We start from the raw sequence: 20,332 nt of genomic DNA, 5'->3' as shown, positions 1-20,332 counted from the left end.
GCAGCATGACGCATGCTAACCCCCAATTTTTCCATTCCTGCTGATGTTTGTAAACAAGAAACACAAATGTATTTTAATCCTCTTAAAGTGTCAGGTTTTGTCTTCTTTTCAATCCTGTTGGTCACAATTCTTAGTGTTCTAGCATCTGACTCCACCTCCATCTACGTAATGAATTATTGCAAAAAGTGCTCATGTATGGCTCCACTTTTCTGGTTGCAGTTTTGATGATGGAAATCCAAAAATTGGATAAAAAAGGACCTGTGCTGCTTGGTTGTGAACATGTTTTGAGTTTTTTACCTTGAGAAATTTGTGGAGCAAGAAGGCAAACCAGTTTGTCAGCATCTTCTCCGCCACTGACTCTGTTCTGCAAGACGAGAGAAGAGAGAGTCATTTGTTAGCGGAACACATCCAGTGGAGAACTTGTGTGCCCCCGATTTATTATTTTATAATTCAAGAAGAAGAGCCTAAAGACACAACATGCATCCTGTCAGGATTGCTCAGAAGAGCGAGAGTGCCTAGCATTTTTTATTTGTGCGCAGTGCCATCGTTGTGCAGGAGTGGCGGTTATGTGTCGCCACTCAGCTGCTTGAACATGTGTCCAGATGTCTCCACACGCCGTGTTTATTCCTGTTTAATGAGCATGTCTTCAGGTTGATGGAACCCTGTGGTGAAGAACGAGTCATTAAGCTTTCAGCAGGCCGGCCTCGCTGGTGCTGGGAAAACAATCTTGAGATAGCCAAAGAGGCGAGAGAAAAGGTTCCAGTGGAAAAAACGGACGAATATTTCATGAGTGGCACACAGAAGATAAGCGAGGCTGACAAGGACTCTGGCGCCTCTGTACTTGCGCTTCTCCATTAGGTTTTCATCCTGTTCCAGTCTGACCTTACTCGTCTTTCCGTCACTCTAACCATCACTGTCTTTCACCTGTCTGCTCAGGCGCCCCGCGTTTCAGGTTCAGAATGGCGGTTTGACACCGCTGTAAAGAGGCGAGCCTGCCTGAAACTGACCTAGTTACTCATCCATCAGATGTGCACGGACACAGTGCCTGGACTGGAAGAACAATGCATGATGAATTATCTATGCTGGAAGATAAGCAGTGCTGACTGGATCGAGGCAGCTTTGAATCCAACCATGGCTCAGGTTAGACTATTCTACATCAAAATCACATCTTTAAAATTGACAAAAAATTGACAAAAATCTCATTCATGAGGTCAATGATTCATTTATTTGGCAAAGGCAAACTCTTGTCCATTGAGCCTGTTTATGAGCGCCAAATGTGAGAAAATTCGATCTTCTTCCGCAAATGCTTGCCTTTGAAGTTGTGGTTTTCATGACATCATGAAGGAAAAACCTTCCTCATCGACCTGATGCGTACCATAGCGAGATGAGTCCATCCCGTGTATATGCCCACCACTCCATCGAGAACAGTTTTGTAAGAAAGAAGCTTCACTACACATCTTAAAATAAAGCCTAGAGCTCTTCCAACTATCCGTCAGTCAGCTACAGATGTAGGAGCTGAAAGTTTGATCATTTTGTTTTACCTAGTGTAGCAAAGGTTTGTGTCCTCCTGTCCCACTCATTAATGTTATGTTGTTATGTGACATATGACATCTATTACTGTACATTGGACAAGTTCAGAGTTACAGTGTACAGTATATGTAAAAAGTGGATAAACTAAAGTCAGCATCACGGCTAGATCTTGGATATTAAACCACTAACTTTCCTTTTTGTTATTTATCTCTTCTATTTTAATTGCATTTGAAGGAGACAAAGTTGAATGCAGAAATTCACACTCTTTTTCGTATTGCTAAGGCATGTTTCCCTCGGTAGAGTACAGCGGTTTACCTTCGTAGGAGCAGTTTGGGGTGATTCTTGCTCTCCAGATTGCGTTCTATCAGGTCCGAGAGCAGGTGCTTGAGGATGTCTGTGGCGTACTCCAGCCGCCCCTGCAGAGCCGTCATGATGAGCGAGGCCACATAGCCGCGGTCTCGCATCGAGAATGAGCGCTGCAACTCCAGTGTGCGGATGAACGTCAGGAGGAACACTTTGTTGTTCACCAGCTGTGCAAACTGCTTCAAGGCTTTCTCCACGCCTGCCTGTCCGCTTCCCGGCACCTGCACACATCATCCCATCACACTTGTTAGATAAAAGGACACGATTGTGGTAACGAGTGTTTGACCAGGAAGCTTTCTCTTTAAGGAGAAAGAACAGATTGCATGATCATGTAAGAATGGTGGTTAGTCATCAGCTGAAATAGAGACTTGTTTGCAGTCTAACTTGTCATTGCGATGTGATGTGAACTGAAAGGCTATGTTGTGCTATGCACTGTATTTTGCCACAAAACTGATATTTTGCATTCCATAAAAGTATTTAGGATTAAGGAGTTACAGCATATTATTATGTACTGTCTGGCTATCTTACTATGCCTCCTCCAAGGCTCAACAATCATCATTATGTCCTTCTGACTCGTTTGACATGCTGAGTGATTCTTTTCCACCCCTTTCCTGTAGGTCGTCGTTAACAGCATTACAAAGTGAGTGCCAGCTGCCACACTTATAAAGCCATTTTGACTATTGCTCCGGATCTGGTCGGTGACTGCACCGCTTGACCCCAATGCAGAAACAGACAACTTGGTAATAGTGTGGTCATCTACAGTAAATTTCCGGTGTATAAGACGATGTCATGTTTTGTCATGCATTGAACCCTGCGGCTTGTACAGCTATGCAGCTAATTTGTGGCTAAAACTACATTTCCCATGATGCTTAGAGAGCACCTTCAGGAAGTAGTGAGTAGAAGCTACTATCACGTCTTGAAGTCTTATGCAGCCATCGTGTTTTGATCTGGCACATCTTAAATAAGCTTGATTGTAGAAGTGTAGAATTACTGCAGCTTTTGTTTGGGCTGTTCGGACCAACAACGGGTTTCAAAAGGCTGAACTACATTGTGACGAAGAAGACAGCTCAAGCTAAATGGCCAATTTAGCAATCATGTTATCATGACAAAAGTGACTCTGAGAGCGACAACGAAAGAGAGAGAGACTGACAAAGTGTGTGACGAAGGCACTATGAGGCTGTTCAATTGTGATGCTGAAGAAGACAACCTTAGTGGTTTTAGTTCTCAGGAGGAGGAGGACGGCTAATGAATGACTTTTTTGGTAGTCCACTGTTTAACTAGCCATGTTACACGCACTGTTCGGCCATGCTGTGTTCACCCATGCTGTGTGACATCAGTACGCTCCCTTACATGCTCAACACCAAATCTTGCGTAGGCCTTCAAATTTTTCCAAGAGCTGAAAATTGCTTGTTAATTTATACTTTTTGTACCACTTTCCCATGACATAAGCTGCTGCTTCTTTGACTTCCACCGATTTTCTTATCTTGCCGGCTAAATCACAGTGGTGCACTCTTCTGGGATTACGTGATGTACCAGGAGGGTTAGATATTCTCTCACTAACACCTTAAATTATTGGTAAAGTATACTGTATTAAAAAAAACAAAGCGGGTACTACTCATTATGGTAAATGACGTGTTATTTAAAATAAACTCACTTCTTCCAAGAACAGCCATGGAAATGAACAAACAGGACATTACAGTGAAAATACTGTGTATCAAGCTCTTCTTTCAAATTACCATAAAACCTTTTAAAATGTTTTGAGCGATAAGATGAACTGGCAGTCGCAGCGAATGTCCTGACTGCACTGCCGAGAGTCAGTGAGGCTGCAAACTCCCACCAGCTGCTGCAACATGAAACCAACCCAAGTCATACCACTGAGCTCCAGCTAGCATTTGCTCACGCTGCTTTGTTTGACAGCGCTTTGACAGCCAAGGATACAAAACCAATCTCCTCCCTCAGGTATTGTAGCCCTTCTCTCACCTCCAGTTCTCTGAGCACTGGGTGGTCGTCGATGCCAGGAAAGAGAACCCTCATTGCGTAAGTGCGGTAGTCCAGGTAAGGTATGCCAGCGCGGTCCAGGTCACTCGTTAACTCGTTGATGTCTGTCTGCAGCTCAGCGAAGGCTTCACAAAGGACAGAAATGCATTCAGCTTTTAGTTATATCTCATGAAAATAATTCAATATCTCTGCCTAGACATCCATCCATTTTCTATTGCTTCTGTTGAGGGTCCTAGCAGGGTCTTGAGCTTTAAACCAGCATAGGGCAAAAGGAGGATCGTAACCTGAGCTGATTGACAGTCTATCCCAGGCTGAATTTGAGGAGAGCATTGGCAACTGATTCCACACGAGTCATCTATGTGAACCACTACACTACCGATGTATTCTTCTGTATAGGCATGGGTAACAGGTTTATATGATGGGGCAACACGGTGGAGTCGTAGTTAGCATATCTGTTTGACCCTGCCTCATCCTGCATAAACGGATAGTGTTGATGGGATCCACTATTGAATTCCTTACCCTCCTTGCACTCCAGGGCCACACGAGACTCTAGATTATCCATCTGCAGCTGCAGGCGCTTCAGAGTGAGGTCGTTCTCGTGCGACTTTCGTCTATAGGCGAGCAGGACGATGATCACCACCACGAGAAGCAGCCCTCCCCCGGCCGTGATGCTCATGATGGCCGGTAGCGTGAGGAGGCTGTCGGAGCGGATGTGGACTTCTCCCGGAGAGATGTGGAGTCCTCCCACTTGGACCTAGACAAAGTCATTGTTAGAAGACAATAGAAAAATCACTGACAAAAATTACCTTAAACCCCAGCTATCACAACCATATAAATCAGATGTAATTGGAAGTCAATAATCTCTGAAAGTTTGTCTGAAACATATTGATTTGAAAACAATCAGGTGAAAATTGTTTTGAAAGCTGGCAAGGAACATGTAATTATTGGATTCTGACCTGAGCTACCAAAGCCATTATAGTGTGGGATATTGATCCTAATCAATAGTGTTCATGCTTCCGTGAAGCAGAATAATGTCTGAACCAACATTTTCCTAATGCCAAATCCTCATAGTATAATTTCAAAAAATTCATATACTAGTACAACTTGAAGATGCTATAGTTTGAGACTAACAATACAATGTATTTGGCCTTTTAATCTTTGAATTACTTTTCAGAGATGTGTTTTGTTGTTTTTTCCAGCTCCTTTCCCAATTTGTGCAAGTGTGCCTGTCAATAATGCTGCATAGCAAAGTGCTGTTGTAATTGGCTAGATAGCCGACCATGAATGACACACAATGACAGAGACAAAGCCTGTCGCTGACCCACAAAACACACCAACGACGCAAATGAGCACTGACCCACACAAAGTGACCCACATCCGAGCAAGCCACAGCCAATGAGACTTGATGACAGACATAGAGAGACTCGTTAGATTAGACTGACCAGGACTTTGTGCTGGCCGGTGAGGTTGGGTGGCTCGCAGAGTAACTGTGTGTCGGACACTGTGAGGGAGCAGGGCGTGTCCCCGATCAGCACGGTGTAGTTCAGCCTGGCCCCACCAGACGCTGATGGGATCAGGTTACGGCCCTGCATTGTCAGGAGATAGAAACAAAATGCTGAAAACTGGCAGATTTCTGTAGTGTGCAGCAAGTGCTAACTTCATTACTGATGAATTGGATTATCATGTCACACTGATCATAAAAATTGCGCTGTTTAAAAGCTATTTTGCAAAACGAAAACCCCTTTGATTTGTTTACCTTTGATCGCATCTTTGATGCGTTTTCAATTAAACAGTTACCATGCAAATTTTCTCGAAGAATATTGCCAAACAGCAAACCACTGCCTCTGCTGCTAGCAAGGAGGAGCAAAATTAAAAATGACCAGTCATTAGTGGTCTAGGCTAGGAAGCTGTTTGCGTAGAGATGTGAGGTGCAGTGTAAGCAGCCAATTATGTTATGAGTCTGAAACATGAATGGAAGATGACTTAATGGGATTAGATTTATTGATCCAAGGAAGGACACTTTGATGTTCCAGGAATATGCACATCTTTCGGCCTTTACTGTCAGTGGCGGTAAAAAAAGCACTTATTTGGTCAATATTTCTGTTATAGATAGACACAGCCTACTTTTTTTATTTTTGTAGTGGAAAATAAACTCTTCTGCATCATGTAGTGTAAATGCTAATCTCCTAATTTAACCTTTTAGCACCAAGTCAGAAAATTGGGCAGCTGTGGCTGTTGACAACCTCCTGATAGTTTTTACAAACTCTGTAAAATGGCAGTACCTGCATTTGAAGTATCTTGAGGGAACAGCATCCGACAGCTTTGTCTACCTCTGCATGTGCTTTAAAATGTTGGTCTGGCTACTCAACTGTTGGTGTGAAGCTTGTGTGTTACACTTGCAATGCCGCTGGTTACAATGAACTGCATGGTACCAATGCTGGCTGAGCATTACAAAATCGATACTATTACTTCTGTTTTGTGCAATATACTTGTCAATGAATGACCATGTGGTCAAAGAGAACTACTCTGTTTTCCTTTCCAATTTCTCATGCCCTAAAAATCATTATTAAAGTTAAAAAATTAACTTGAGTTTTCAAATTTTGGAAATGACAGCCTATTTCCTGCTTCCTATCTGTCCTCTTTGCAGTTTATAAACACCCAGCAGCTACAGTATAATTACAGCAAGTACGGTATGTCATCAGATGACTACCCTTATTAGTAGATAATGTACTTTTAGGATGATGGGAGCACCAGGTTTCTGCTCCAGGATGCCCGAGAGGCTGAGGGGCTCCAGGTAGGGGTTAGGGTAGTAGACGAAGCTGGTGTTGCTGTAGGTGAGCAGAGCTTGAACATTGTTGAAAACGAAGCCAAACTCGTCCACGTGCTTGACGCTCTCCTGTTCGCTGTTGTATTCGGACTGTAGAGACGGGGCGAAGCAGCTGATGGTGGTCGTGTTGAGCACTTTGCACACCTGCACACAAGTCAGATTGCAGTGCAGGTTACAATAAGCGCTGATTTGATTAATGGTTCTTGGAGCATCAGGTGAATATTCAAAATTACCCAATTTATGTTGACTCAATTGAAATTGCCCTTGAAACCATCTTATAATCCTTTATATAAAGTTAATATACTAAATTTTACATCCTATAAGCGGTTAAGGTGACTTACAGACAGGCCCTGTATCGGTTTTGAACACTTTGTTCTTGTTAATCATGCAGGAACTGTCCTATAACCCACAATTTCCAGACAGATGTCTATCACAGCTGTTTTGACAGTACCTATAGCGCTCTCTTTTTTAAAAAAGTTACTTAAACTCCTCAAAATCAATCTGACCTTAAAGTTTCCCCAGCTCCATGCTGAATTCTAAGCGTCAAAGCGTTTTTATCTCAACTTTTAGCCCAGAGTGATTTTCAAGTCCTTGCCTTTTGTAATTTATTCGTTCAACGCTACGTTTTAGAGATATTTATGATTTGAATTGCTGCCCTCATTAAATTCGCCAATGACCCTCTTTCTCGGCAGTTGATTTGTGTCAAAGGTCAACCTTAAACCCCTCTTTCTCTTTCTCTCTCGCTCTCAGATCGCAGTGCTGCCAGCGGTACTGTCAAACATGCAGTTTTAATTGAGCGGCTCAAATCCCGTGCAGTCATCATTAACACACCATTTAATTGGCTCAGAGGGCAGCACTGTCTACTTGCATTAAAGCGCAGTTTTGCTGCTTATCTGACATTTTCAGCTTATCTTTCTTACTTCACCACGTTTTGTACATGTGGTTGCTAATGATAACTGTTAGCTATACTATAAGAGGTAGAGCCTGTAGACCCTTTCAGGCCCATCATGGCTGGTTACAGGTGACTAACATTCTCTACTACTGGAACACAATGGAAGAATCACAATCAGCCATCTTTCATACTGGAATACGTGTCCACGTCTTCTTCTGTTATATTTCCAAAGCATATATAAATAAACTGTTCTGTAAGCATCCTTTTTATGACCTCCTGCATAACTCTTACGTACAGCTTCATTATTATGTTCAATAGATTATTACACAGCAACATGAACCGTGGCATTTAGCATCCACCGTCTCTTTTTGTTCCTTTGTGTATTCATTTTCTGGGCAGTTTGTATTCTAGACTGGCTGATATATGAACGTTAGACTGGTCTATTCAATTTATGACTTATGTATTTATGACTTCTAATTTATGACTTATGTATTTTTACTACAAAACGTGCCAAGCACGTTAGCATGCTCTCAACATTGTCATTGTCATTGTCAAAAGTCAGTGTTCCGCAGCTCTTTCACCCGTCTTTGACGTCATCACCAGTTGACTCTGTAGTTCTTTGCTAATTAACACAGTTTTGCCACTAGTCTCTGCTTTTCTTATTGATCACAGCTGCAAAATAACGCACAATGGAGCCATAGAAAGGTGCAAGTACCAGCATTTTGATAAAGAAGGTGAGAAACACTATTGATTTCAAGAAATAAGCCATAGCAAAGTATGAAGGTGTCATCTGCGTGGCTTTCTCTTCTCTTCCTCCCTCGCTGTTCGTAATCGCTGTCTTTGTCAACAAAAGTCTTCAATCAAGGTAAAAGTGACATTAACTGTTCATTCATCCCATTCGTCATTGATAATATATTTGTATCCATCCATCCATCTTCTTCCGCTTATCCGAGATCGTGTATTGGGGCAGCAGCCTAAGCAGTAAAGCCCAGATGTCCCTCTCCCTAAATGAACAAATTCATGCTCTGTCTTCTTTTTGCTTTGTTCTCCTTGCATCGTGAGGCGTTCAGGCGCACTAGTAATTGTAAGTGTTCAGTGGTAATTGTTTCATTTTTTTTCACATACCCCTTATTACAATTGGTGTACCCCTGAGGGTACGCGTACACCACTTTGGGATAGGGTTTACACAGTTGTATGGTATCCTGTAAGGCACATTTATTTGGCAAAGCCAAAGGAGAATGTTACACAAACAAAGAAATTAAGGAAGCTAATGTTGGTGACGTTAAGAAAACAGAATCACAAATAATCAAAGATGCTGAGAAGTTGTTTGGTGTGGATACCCTGCTCTCTCTCCCCTCCCTTCCACCCCTTGCAGTCTGCCAAGAAGAGTAAACGGTAAAAGTGATGTTAAATGTTCATTTATCCATTCCATTCATCATTTATAATTATTTCATATTGTTATACAGTCCATATTGCATATAAAACTTTACTTCTTCTCTATAAAATATATTTTTGGTAATTTGTTTGTGTGTCTGGAAGGATTAATTGGATTTACATTATTTCCTATGGGAAAAATTGCTTTGGCTTTCCTAAGTTTCAGTTTTTGTCTGACCTTTTGGAACAAATCAATAACAAAAGCAGAGGTAATACTGTATGTGCTTGCAAGTCTATTTCAGGTGTGTTATGTGTTGTATACGCTTTGATATACAGTAAAAATACATTTAAATATAAAACGTGAATATACTGTAGGTACTAAATGGGAATTGATTTGATAGTTATGCAAGTACGTACTGCTAACATTAGTTAAGGTAGCTTTAGGCCCAGCAGATGGATTGTTGACTAAAAATGAATAGCACGTGCACCACTGTGTTAAAAGTCAGGGTTAGGAGGTAATCGCCCATCTGCTTGGATCCCAGCCGTCATTGATCAAACAGCTCACGTGTAAACAACTTCATTAGAGGTTTAGTGCAGCACATTAGCGGATGTCACACTCACATTGACAGACTCGTGGCCGCCGTATTTGACTCGGACTCGCGGCTCCTGAACGACGTCCAGGTTGGTCCCGGTCACCGTCAGCGTGGTGTGGCCGCTATTTGGAAGGGAAAGAGCATGGATTATTGATCAGAGGCACTCGGCATCAAACTGATTCATCCCCATGTTTTAATTAGCATAACAAATGCAGATGGAGCTTCCTAACCTGACGTTTTCCAGAGAGGCTTTAGGAATAGACTTTGGAGAAACTGGCAAGGTGCCGCACTCTTTGTTATTGGGCGGGGGTGCCGGATCAAACGGGGAAACCAGCTGGCTCCTATTTTTGTATTCAGCCATGACTTTGAGGCTGGAGTAGCACGAATTCAGAAGCTGCTTGTTTACATATCTTAGCGAGATGAGAGTACAATGGAAGATATGCTGTGATCTTGGCATAACCTGTGCTGTGCCGTAGTTTGAGTGTGAAAACTTAAGATGAGAGGAGAATTTCCATGTCCAGTCTGACAGGGCGCCAAACCTTGTTTGCTGGCACTTCAAAGACTATCTAAGCTTTCACAGCCTGTTGGTGGGACGAGTGCATTCATGATGAGACATCTTGATTGCAGCTCTGCAAATCTCCTCCTGTCGCTTGGCTACAGGCCTTAGTGTCTCCCTGTAGTCCTTATCTGCTGGGACATAGTGCCTGACAGTCCCACCCAAGTCTGAATTAAGTGAGGTCCTTTATCTAATGCTGCCTTTTTCCAAATCTGTTTAGACTTTTTTGCCCCTCCATACATGAATCATATGTGAGATTAATCAAAAATGTCCTTTTAATGTATAGTTTGTCATGGACAGATGCTTCAGAGCTCATCCTGGCTCTTTGCATCCTTGACGAAATCAACAGAGCATCATATGTTATACATTTGATGTTGTATTCACTGTAAACGTTTGGAAAGTCCATCTATCCATTTTTTATGCCGCTTGGCCTGGGGTATGCTGGAGCCTATGCCACCAGACTGTGGGCGAGAGGCAGGGTACACCCTGGACTGGTCACCAGCCTATCGCAGGGCAATGTTTGGAAAGTTTTACACTGATTTTGTGAAAGGGCATGAAAATCAGTGGTATTGCGTTGCAAAATGAATATACACTACACCGACACAAAAAGTGGGACTCATTTTCACTGACCTTTTCAAATAAGGCGCATGAGAAAGTAGTGAGTATTATTAGTGAACTGAAAATTGTCAACACGCCAGAAGAATGTGCTAAGCAGAGGCTGCATTGACAGTGTGATTTCAAAGCAGTGACTTTGTGCCATCCATCCTTCAGTGACGAGCACACATCCAATTGGGGGTTCTGACAGTAAACCTTGGCTAATACGCTTCAATATGCACTTTGAGATTGAGGAAATGAAACTTCAAGTCTGACTCATCTCCATAAACCAACACATATTTGTTTAGCGCCTCTGATCAACCTGGGGCCCTTTTAAATTTGTCTTGCATTCATTACAGCATACTCCTCTAATTAAACAGCATATTCAGCATGTAAACACGAGTTGCGGGAGCCCCTTACAAAGCTACAACCAGTCATGAAACATTCCACGACTAAAATTAGTAGTTTGCCTGCAAGCACTGCTCACAAATCCCTTTTGTGCAAGGTGCCCCTGAAGTTTGGCTCATCTGAGGTAAACTGATTCCTCAAAACTTCTTTAAAAGTCTGAAGACTGTGAAGCAGAGAAGTGGAGTAGTGAAAACCATGTACATTCAATGGTGTTTTTGACATCTCCGTATGATCAATTTGGTCAAAACGTTATCTTCATAATCCAAGGTCATCAACACTTTATTAAGACAAAGTGACAGCTCTCCTCTTTAGCATGTCATCAATCATCTGTGATACAAAGTGAACGGGGTAAGTGTGGCCTAAAGTGGAATACATTTTTTGAAGGACAGGTTTGAAAGCCAAAAACATCTATTTATTGTTTGTTGACATACTTTTAAATTGAAAACGTACTTATAGAGTCATTAAAATCATCATAAACTGCAGATATGGGATGTGTATCGGTCAACAACAATATGTGTAGTATTTTCATATTTTCCTCCACAGTCGGTCAACATTGCCTATTTGAATGACAAATAGAAACATGTTCCAGCAACCTTGGATAACAAGCGTAATGTTTTGAGCTAATGGCGGGTGATAGATAGATACCTGAAGATAAAAATCCAATATTAATGTCCAATATTAATGTAATGCCATAATTGCTCTGGGGGGGGCACTCAAAATTTTACCTTGGTATCCATTGTTACACACAAACCATATCCAAGGCTGGTAACTATATTATTTGTAAGAACCTGCTATTATAGAACATTTACACAAGCTGAGAAGTTAGATATAAGACATACAGTAACATTACAGCATACAGCATAGAGAGATAGATAACATATATTACCTTGTAATGCTCCATAGGGGCTCAATACGCTGGACAGTGGGGTCTTCTATGTACTCAAAGGACAGACTACCTGGAACCCTAGCCCGGTCGACCCTCAGACTGACTTGCACTGGTCCCGCTCCAGTCACAGACGGAGCTGAGAAGCAAACAATCTCTGAAGTGGTCCTCCTATCGGGAGCACCAGAAATGGATATGAGCCTTACACGTGTGGGGAGAGGCTTCATTATTGCCTGTCCCATCTCGTCCATATTACTGACACATTGGGGATGGAACACTAATTAGAGGGCGCTCGAGATAATGGCTTCTTGCCTCATCCTCCTGACTCACATGTCACACATTTTTAACTTGAAATGGATACACATAGAACAATACCTACCGCTGTGGGTTTCACGCTGAGTTAGTTCTAAATGTGTGCTTCATTACTGCTACTTCCAACTTTTCATTGCAAATTTTTCATTTTTTTTTTCATTTTTCAAACTTTTCATTGCAAATAGAATGAAAGCAGTCCATTTGGTAACATAGTATGTTTATCATTGCTTAACTCACCTGTATAGCTCGCAGGTTTGATTCCCAAAGTATACATTCACAGAGCTACCAGCGCCCAGGTTGTCTCCGACAATGGTGACCTTCGTGCCTCCAGACTCGGGTCCTCGACCTGGGGTCAGCGCCAGCATTGAAGGGGTCTGTTGAGAATCAATAATCAGAGATTGCACTCTTTGTTGTTTCTGTGTTGATTTTCTAAAAGGCTGAAATGGCTTGAATCGTGGAATTAAAAATAAAATTAACAGATTTACAAAACCCATGCAGAAAAATAAGACTAAAGCAGTCTCCTAACAGCGGAAGCAATTAAATAACAATTCCGCACACAGACTAATATGCATGATCTTTCAGAACAAACACTTCCTAATCAAGTATTGTATTGTTTTCTTCTCTACTTAATTACTGATTGAATGGATTACATAAACATGTGTTCTCGTTTCAGTCAGCCTGTTTCACACAAAAAGTACATGCAAAAAGTATGTATGGAGTGTCAGAATTACCACAAAAGAGTAGAGCTGGGAGGATTGAGTGCGAAGTTCTGGTCTACATTCGCTGACACAAAGTTTGACAGGACCCGGCGGACTTCCTTTAGGGCCGGCCACCATCTCGCACACGATCCTGGCACCCAAGAACGTCGTCAGATAGCTGGTCGCAATGCATCCAGACAGCCGTTGTACTATTTACATGATGTAAAATTGTTCTCATCATTGGAAAACACTCATCCCTGGGGGGTGCTGTCTCTATGATTGAGGCTGCTTTCATAAAAGTAGTGGGTCAATGTAGAGGACCATCTTTCTTCCTAATGGAAAACTGCTCCAGAACTCATGTGATAAACTACACCCTCCTCCCTCCCTCCGTTCGCCGCATGATCACCACCTACTATTACCTGCAGTTGTCATGACAACGTAGGAGCTTCCACAATAAATCGGTATTGTCTGTCAGGTCAATAAGATAAAACGTGAATGAATGAATGAGTCATTAAATAAGTGACCGTGTGCTGAAATGAATGTCTCCAACAGCAGTGCCGTCATCTTTTAGAGAGTGGTGAATCGCCGCCGCCCATCCATACACCACCAAGAGTTTTCTCATTTTCCTTCGGCATTTTTTTATTTTTACAGGGTTTTTTTACAAGGTTATAAATGAGAAAGCCTTGCAGTGTGAGCCCAATCACATTACATGGCTGTGAGAGAAACACATGGCTAACAGATTGTCCCTCCAGTCAGCTACATGCTGTGCATTTCAATTACAGCCGGCAGCCTCCTAACAACAACCACACAACCGCACAAAGACCATCTCTTCCTTTTGCCTCTGGAGCCGCGGAAAGCCCCTCCCAGCCGTCTACATTCCAGCAACCGGATTTAGCAAAATAATTGCATTAGATTTATTTACACACAAGGCGTCTCTCTTACTGTTCGGCAGTGATGTATCCCTCCTCTCGAGGGATGCATTGCACACCCGCCACTTTCACGTTGCCCTCCAGCTCGGAGAAGGACAGGCCCAGGTTCAGGCCCTGGATGGTGACCAGTGTACCACCCTCTAGAGGTCCTGCAATTGGGCTCACCTACATAAAGAAGACATGGACAAGGTTAGATGACTTTACAAGTTGACTTGTGCTTTTGAGATTATTTCAGCATATTCTCAAGGCTATTTTTTGATGACAAAGTTGTTTTCAGAAACATTAGCCTCTAAGATAATATTATAGTCATATGGCTCAACTGGCAACGATTAATTATAACCAGACTTGACCTGACCTGACCTGAACATGATAACTCCATGATGATATCGTGTTTGAGCAGTCATCAGTTATTTTTTTCCAGGTTATTTTTCCTAATAATGAAGCTCATAACAAAAACCTTCATTCAAAATGTACACCACTTTTCAATGTAAAGGCAAATATTTAAGCTGGAACCCTTTGGACCTGCAGAGCAGATCAGCAGCCGTGTCACACTAGCACCTTCCAGCTGAACACTGTACTTGATTTATTTCGCCTAACGCTATTATTAATACAAGGGGGCATCAAAGGCCCACAGCTCTTTGAAGTGGTAGCACCATGCATCTTGGCACGTGCCCCGATTGCCGACTTTGCGTAAAGGAACAGCACGTTTGTGACATACTGTATGGGATCCATCAAGTGCTTTGTAAACAGCCTAAATTCACTTAACTGTCAGCGTGGATATGTACACTCAATGAACGCTTCATTAGGAACACTAGCACCATCTAATATAGACTGCCCGTCGTATTCGACAAAGACATATGAGGAGGTTCAGCTGGAACCTGTGGCTGGAGACACCTGCTGATGACGCCTTCTTGAAGAGGCTTGCTGATAGCTTGTCTCCGTAGTTGTTTCAATTGCTTCCATTCCTTAATAAAGTATTTGCTGCCATACAAAGCGGTCCATAGCCAATTGTTCCCAGTTGCTTGGATTGATCTTCATCGGCATCAAGTCCCTTTTGATGCAGACTTTGTAATGTAGTCTTTGACCACTTTGCAGCCGCTTCCCAAATCTTAGTTCTCTGTAGAGAGCTAGTTTTGGTAAGCGTGAATTGTCCAGATGACCAACATATCCCGTCGACCTCAGTCTTTTTGCTGTTAACAGAGCTTCTACACTTGGCATGTTTGCCTTTTAAGAATGTCAGTATTGGGGACATGGTCTTGCCACATAATATGCATGATGTAGCGCAAATGGCGACACTGCAGGCTTCTGAGGTGCCTGATGTCCTTAAGGTAAAGAGGTGAGCATGGACTAAGGTAGATGTACAAACTGCCCGGTAGACACTACACTTTGTGATGGTCTTGACACCTCTCTGGTCCCATAGTCTGCTTCTTAAGGCAGATTGAGAGTGGCTTGAGTATTGATTGCACTTCCAAGGTCGACAAAACCGTGCACAGAGTTTAGTGGTACACCAATAATTGTGATTTTTGGCTCCACATAGTTAGTTACAAAAACAGTTAGTATCAAAAACCTTTGTGAAGTCAACAAAGATTATGTAGAGAGGTCTCTGTTGCCTTTTCTTTTAGCTTTCTTGTAGCTGACATAAAGCAAAGGTCATATTTATGTGATATATTTATATAATGTCAACGTCTACCTTGGTTAGGTACATAGGGGGTGCCAACTTTCAAATGTGTATCAAATCAGCAGTGTATAGGTTATTCCACTCTCTTCCTGCTCCGACATTGCCACGTCCCACATAACACACAAGCACCTGCATTGGGTATGCTTGCTGTCAGCTAATGATAGCGGTTTGGCAAAGTTCAGCTACTAACGTTATGTCATTGAATGTATAGCCTATCATAGCCACACAATGACTCCAAATTTTCAGTCGCTTCTCTGTTTCCTCTGTTCTGTCTGTTTGTTTATATGAGGCAGCGGTGTGTGAAAACCATGAACACCAATCATTTAACAATCAAGTTATAACTTCCAATTGTGACAAATATAGACATTTATTTTTTCAGTCTGTTCTTTTAAACCACTATTGGTAACATCTGCTAGCCGGTGGTGTAATTTGGAGCTGAAGAGGGACAGCAACTTTTAACATTTGTTACCTCATTCATAGTCATGAATCCAAACAGAAGCAATAGATTTAGGCTAGTTAAAGATCCTCTATATAACAGGAGCACTCTGCCTGCTGTTTTTAAGGACCTACAATAAAACACTAGTCAGCCATCCTGACAGCAGTCCTCTGCTGTTTTTAAGGAGGTTTTTAAGGACATACTGCAAAAAAAATGTGAGTCAAAGATCATTTATATGACAAGTGCTGCAAAAATGTTCATCAATCACAAGTTTTGAACTGAACTCATGGGCTGGTCTGATATCATTCATTGGCTGGCTTCGGCCTGCCAGTTGAATAGCCCTGGACTATAGCAAAACATCTGCCTTCACAATAGCGCTCGTAGAGCAGGGCCATTCAACTAAATTGATAAGGGGGGCACATTTTCAGAAAACTGTGGACTGGGGGGCCGGACCTCTACTTTCACTATAATTCTTATTTTGTATATAGCCTAATGTAAATGTAAGACCTTCATATTTTACCTCACAAAATGGATAATATTGTATTATAATATATATCTAATATATATATTAAATACAGTTATAAAGTAATAACTATATAAAGTAGTCACGCTAGTCAAAGATCCTTTATATGAGAGGAGTGCGCTGCAGTTTTTATGGAACTATTGCAAACACACACGTCAAAGATCCTCTATATGACAGGAGTGTTCTGATGTTTTTAAGGACCTACTGCAAGAAAGCACTAGTCAAAAATATTAAATACAGCAAAAGTTGTCTGCTGCAAAAATGTTTAGCAATTCACTCACACATCCAGCTGAAGAGCCCTGCAGTACAGTATAGAACAAAAATCCTAAACATGCAAGTGGAATATTAGCAAAATTTTTTATTTTGACTAAAATTATAAAGGGTCTTGCTTGGCACAAGTTTAATGAAAACTGGTTTTGTTTGCATTGTTTGTCACAAGGCTCCAACAAAGTCCCGATAGTCATGTGAACAGTTCTTAATATTTAATCATCGGTATGCGCATGCTTACACTGATGACATGCTGATCTTTACCAAGCATGACGTTTACCCGGTGAACTGCCTTCCGTTACTGCCTGCCGTTGTGTTAGCATGCAAAATACATTCCAGTTCTCAAAGGCAGATGGAGTATTTATATGATGACTACAGTTGTACTGTCAGAACAAGAGATCATAGATCACTGCACTAGTTATCCTTCTTGCATATAAAGCAGTACACAGTCACCAGTGTATCTTAGAGAACTTGTCCCTATCAACTTCCTATCAACCCAGTACAATACTGCGCTCCCAGAATTTACACTTGCGACTCCTAGAATTTTTAGAGGTAGAATGACAGGTAGAGCCCATGGTTATCAGGCTCCTCTGTTATGGAATCATTTCCCTGACTCAAATCGGTGGGCAGACACCCTCTCTCTATTTAAAAGTAAACTCAAAACTCACCTTTTTGCTAAAGCGTAGAGTTAGAGCTGACACCTTTCTCCTGATACGCTGATACGTAAGATGGATACGCTTCCCTGTTCCTTGGACTAAGATAAAGACTGTCCTTTTTTTTCACTTGATCTACTGTCTATCCCTTTAGTCTATTTTTTATATTTTCACCAAGCCGGTTGAGACAGACGGCCACCCCACAGACCCTGGGTTCTGTTCAAGGTTTCTTCCCCAGAGGAAGGTTTTTCCTTGCCTCTGTCGCTGCGCATGTGGGGCTCAGTTGGTTTCTCTTTTCATTTATGAGGAGCGTGGTCATAGACCGACCTCATGTGTAAAGTGCCTTGAGATAACTATTGTTGAGATTTGGCGCTATCTAAATCAAATTTAATTGGAATTCTGCCACTTGTTGGAAAATTCTATAGCACACAGAGAAAAAAATTACGTTACGAGGTGAATAAGTCACTGAGGGGTAGTGGTAATGATGTACGGTAGTTTAACATGCTAAGCAAAGTTACATTACATAACATCATGGTCACACTTGCACAAATCAACATCCCCAAAAAGGAGTAGGAAGGAGCGTGGCTTATTTAATTCTACCCCAACGTCATGTCTCAGCAATTACGCGATACTGTATAGTAACAAACTGACGTACATAAATATTGTAAAATTAATAAATAAACAGACCTCAGTGATACGTGGGTTGGTGCACTTGACGTTGGCAGCTGAGAGGTCAAGCCAGCGGCTGGCGTACGGCGAGATGGGGGGGCAGTGCTGCTTCATTGTGCATCTTCCCTCGTTGCTGCACCAACCACACTGGAACTTTTTCTCTGCTCGCAGACACATGCCGCAGCTGTCTCGTTGGGCACTGCATTTGTACAAGTGCACTGTGGGAGGATATCTGGTTACCTTCTAAGAGCATGAAGATTAACAATAATAATAAGTAGAATTGTAAAATATGCTGCAGTACAACATAGTTTGGCCTAAAAAGAGGCTTTGCCTTAAAGTTGAATATCTGTTGAGCTACCTACTACACTGTATGTCCACTAAGTATGCAGATAATTGGGTAAAAGCTGCAGCAGAAACATGGATTTGACCTTGACTATCCCCAACCATGATGATGGAGCGTAGACTGACATCAGCCATGATAGCTAGTGTGACCAAATCCGAAGCGCCATCCTTCACTGGCACTCTAATGATTGTCTGCGTCTTCATAAGCTCTTATTTGTATTGTGAACTTTCTGTGCGACCCCTTTGGGGGACCCATCCATCCCACGTGGATTGAGCACCCAGCACTCCTCTAGGCTACGTAATGACGGTCGGCAGAAGCACCTTTAATCTTCTCGGGATTGTCGATGATGAAATTGCCGTTCCACACAATGGCGAGCTCCACCGCCAGGTCGCTGATCCTCACGCCCTCGTACGTGTACTGAAAAAGAGAAAATGGTCTTGAGTGGAGAGAGTCAAAGGATGGAACACTAGAGGAAAAAAAAAAATGCTCAGAGGATGAAAGGGCAGTGGAGAGACGAGGCTTTTAACCATCTGTCATTTCTGCCGTGGTTGTCCACAAACTCTGGCTCATCATCCATATGTGAGGAAGATGACCTTTGAATGTATTGTCACAGGCGACAGGCCTTGCATTGTAATTGTGTGACAAAAGGGAAATACCAGGATTCATCTCCAGCCTATCGCTCTTGTTTGGTGGGTCTGACACCTCCAGTTTACAAGGCAAGGTCACGCTAAAGTCACAGAAAACGTGTAGATTTGCTTTCCATTTCCTCTCTAGCCCCCCAGCAATTATCCTTTCCTCCTCTTCCTTTACTGTCCTTCCCCCCCATGTCACCCCGTCTTCCTCTCTGATCTGCACTCTCTCTCTTTCTCAGTACGCCTAACACTTCAGGCGGTATTCGCTCATGTGCCCTATACAGCTTGATTCCACAGCAACCGAGACGTCTGTCAAACAAGTATTCTGGGCCATACCGAGCTGTTTTGGCACTGCACGCTGGTGCTGTTGAAGCGCAGTGCTGTAACACGCTGGCTGACGCCCTGCACGTTCACTACGCACTCATAGCCCCGCTGGCCCGACTGCGGCTGTGGGAGATTCCGGGCCTTCAGGGTGATGGGTCGCACCTCACCAGCCGGAATGAGAATTTCCCCGGAGTGGAGAAGCTGAGGGCAGTCCTGTACCAAAAAAAAAAGAAAAAAACATTTTTACGACGGAACCTCAAAATGGTAACACCTCTTTCAACCAAGATTTTAGGAGAAATGTGCTGAGAAAGTCAAACTCATATTTCGAACTACAGACATCATCCAACATGTCATTAACTCCACAAATGTGGTTTGCTTTTTCTTTGGCTTTTCTGTGACGGCACCACATTACGATATTAGTAATGGCAAACACGGCAAAAGTGATGCCAACCATAGAATAGGAAAAGGAAGTAATTGCCATAGTATGTAGTGTAGAAAAAAATGCTACATCTGCTCCAGGCTGTTCAGTACAATCTCGCTAATAAACAAAAGAAGCAGAAAGTGATATATGCTGCAAAGTCAGCTACGTCTATTATTAAAATGAAAAGGCAATCAGTCACCGCCTTTGCATGATCGATCCTCAAACGACGGGTTGACTTGTCTTTACACTTGTATGACAGTTAATAATGTAAAAAATGTTACTTAAAACATTGCCTGTATGGTTAATAAAGGTTTGACCCTGGAACTGAATAATTCAGTTTTAGTTATTTATTCTAAATTCAGACAGTGTGTTTGAAATCAGAGGTTCTCCTGTACTGCGCATTTCTTTCCATGCTGTCCATATACAGTA

The 20,332-nt window shown here is 42.2% G+C and overlaps 1 protein-coding gene across 2 annotated transcripts in view; it reads right to left on the bottom strand.

The window, feature by feature from the left end:
• LOC129185821 (plexin-A2-like) overlaps nucleotides 1-20,332 on the bottom strand; it is a 103,563-nt gene that overhangs the window by 13,468 nt on the left and 69,763 nt on the right. The window contains exons 10-23 of one of the 2 annotated variants that reach the window (XM_054783293.1): nucleotides 19,495-19,695; nucleotides 18,847-18,943; nucleotides 18,202-18,401; nucleotides 13,971-14,122; nucleotides 13,062-13,179; nucleotides 12,568-12,704; nucleotides 12,022-12,189; nucleotides 9,606-9,699; nucleotides 6,623-6,862; nucleotides 5,334-5,477; nucleotides 4,411-4,645; nucleotides 3,874-4,016; nucleotides 1,846-2,114; nucleotides 298-364 (exon numbers count right to left, since the gene is read on the bottom strand). In XM_054783293.1, coding sequence (XP_054639268.1) covers nucleotides 298-364; nucleotides 1,846-2,114; nucleotides 3,874-4,016; nucleotides 4,411-4,645; nucleotides 5,334-5,477; nucleotides 6,623-6,862; nucleotides 9,606-9,699; nucleotides 12,022-12,189; nucleotides 12,568-12,704; nucleotides 13,062-13,179; nucleotides 13,971-14,122; nucleotides 18,202-18,401; nucleotides 18,847-18,943; nucleotides 19,495-19,695 — 2,265 coding nt within the window. Of the gene's footprint in view, nucleotides 1-297; nucleotides 365-1,845; nucleotides 2,115-3,873; nucleotides 4,017-4,410; nucleotides 4,646-5,333; nucleotides 5,478-6,622; nucleotides 6,863-9,605; nucleotides 9,700-12,021; nucleotides 12,190-12,567; nucleotides 12,705-13,061; nucleotides 13,180-13,970; nucleotides 14,123-18,201; nucleotides 18,402-18,846; nucleotides 18,944-19,494; nucleotides 19,696-20,332 lie in introns of those variants that run through there. The other variant, XR_008572139.1, reaches the window with a different exon arrangement.

Source organism: Dunckerocampus dactyliophorus, chromosome 8 (assembly GCF_027744805.1).
Source record: "Dunckerocampus dactyliophorus isolate RoL2022-P2 chromosome 8, RoL_Ddac_1.1, whole genome shotgun sequence".
Taxonomy (NCBI): domain Eukaryota; kingdom Metazoa; phylum Chordata; class Actinopteri; order Syngnathiformes; family Syngnathidae; genus Dunckerocampus; species Dunckerocampus dactyliophorus.
This window is presented reverse-complemented; position numbering and strand designations above follow the sequence as displayed.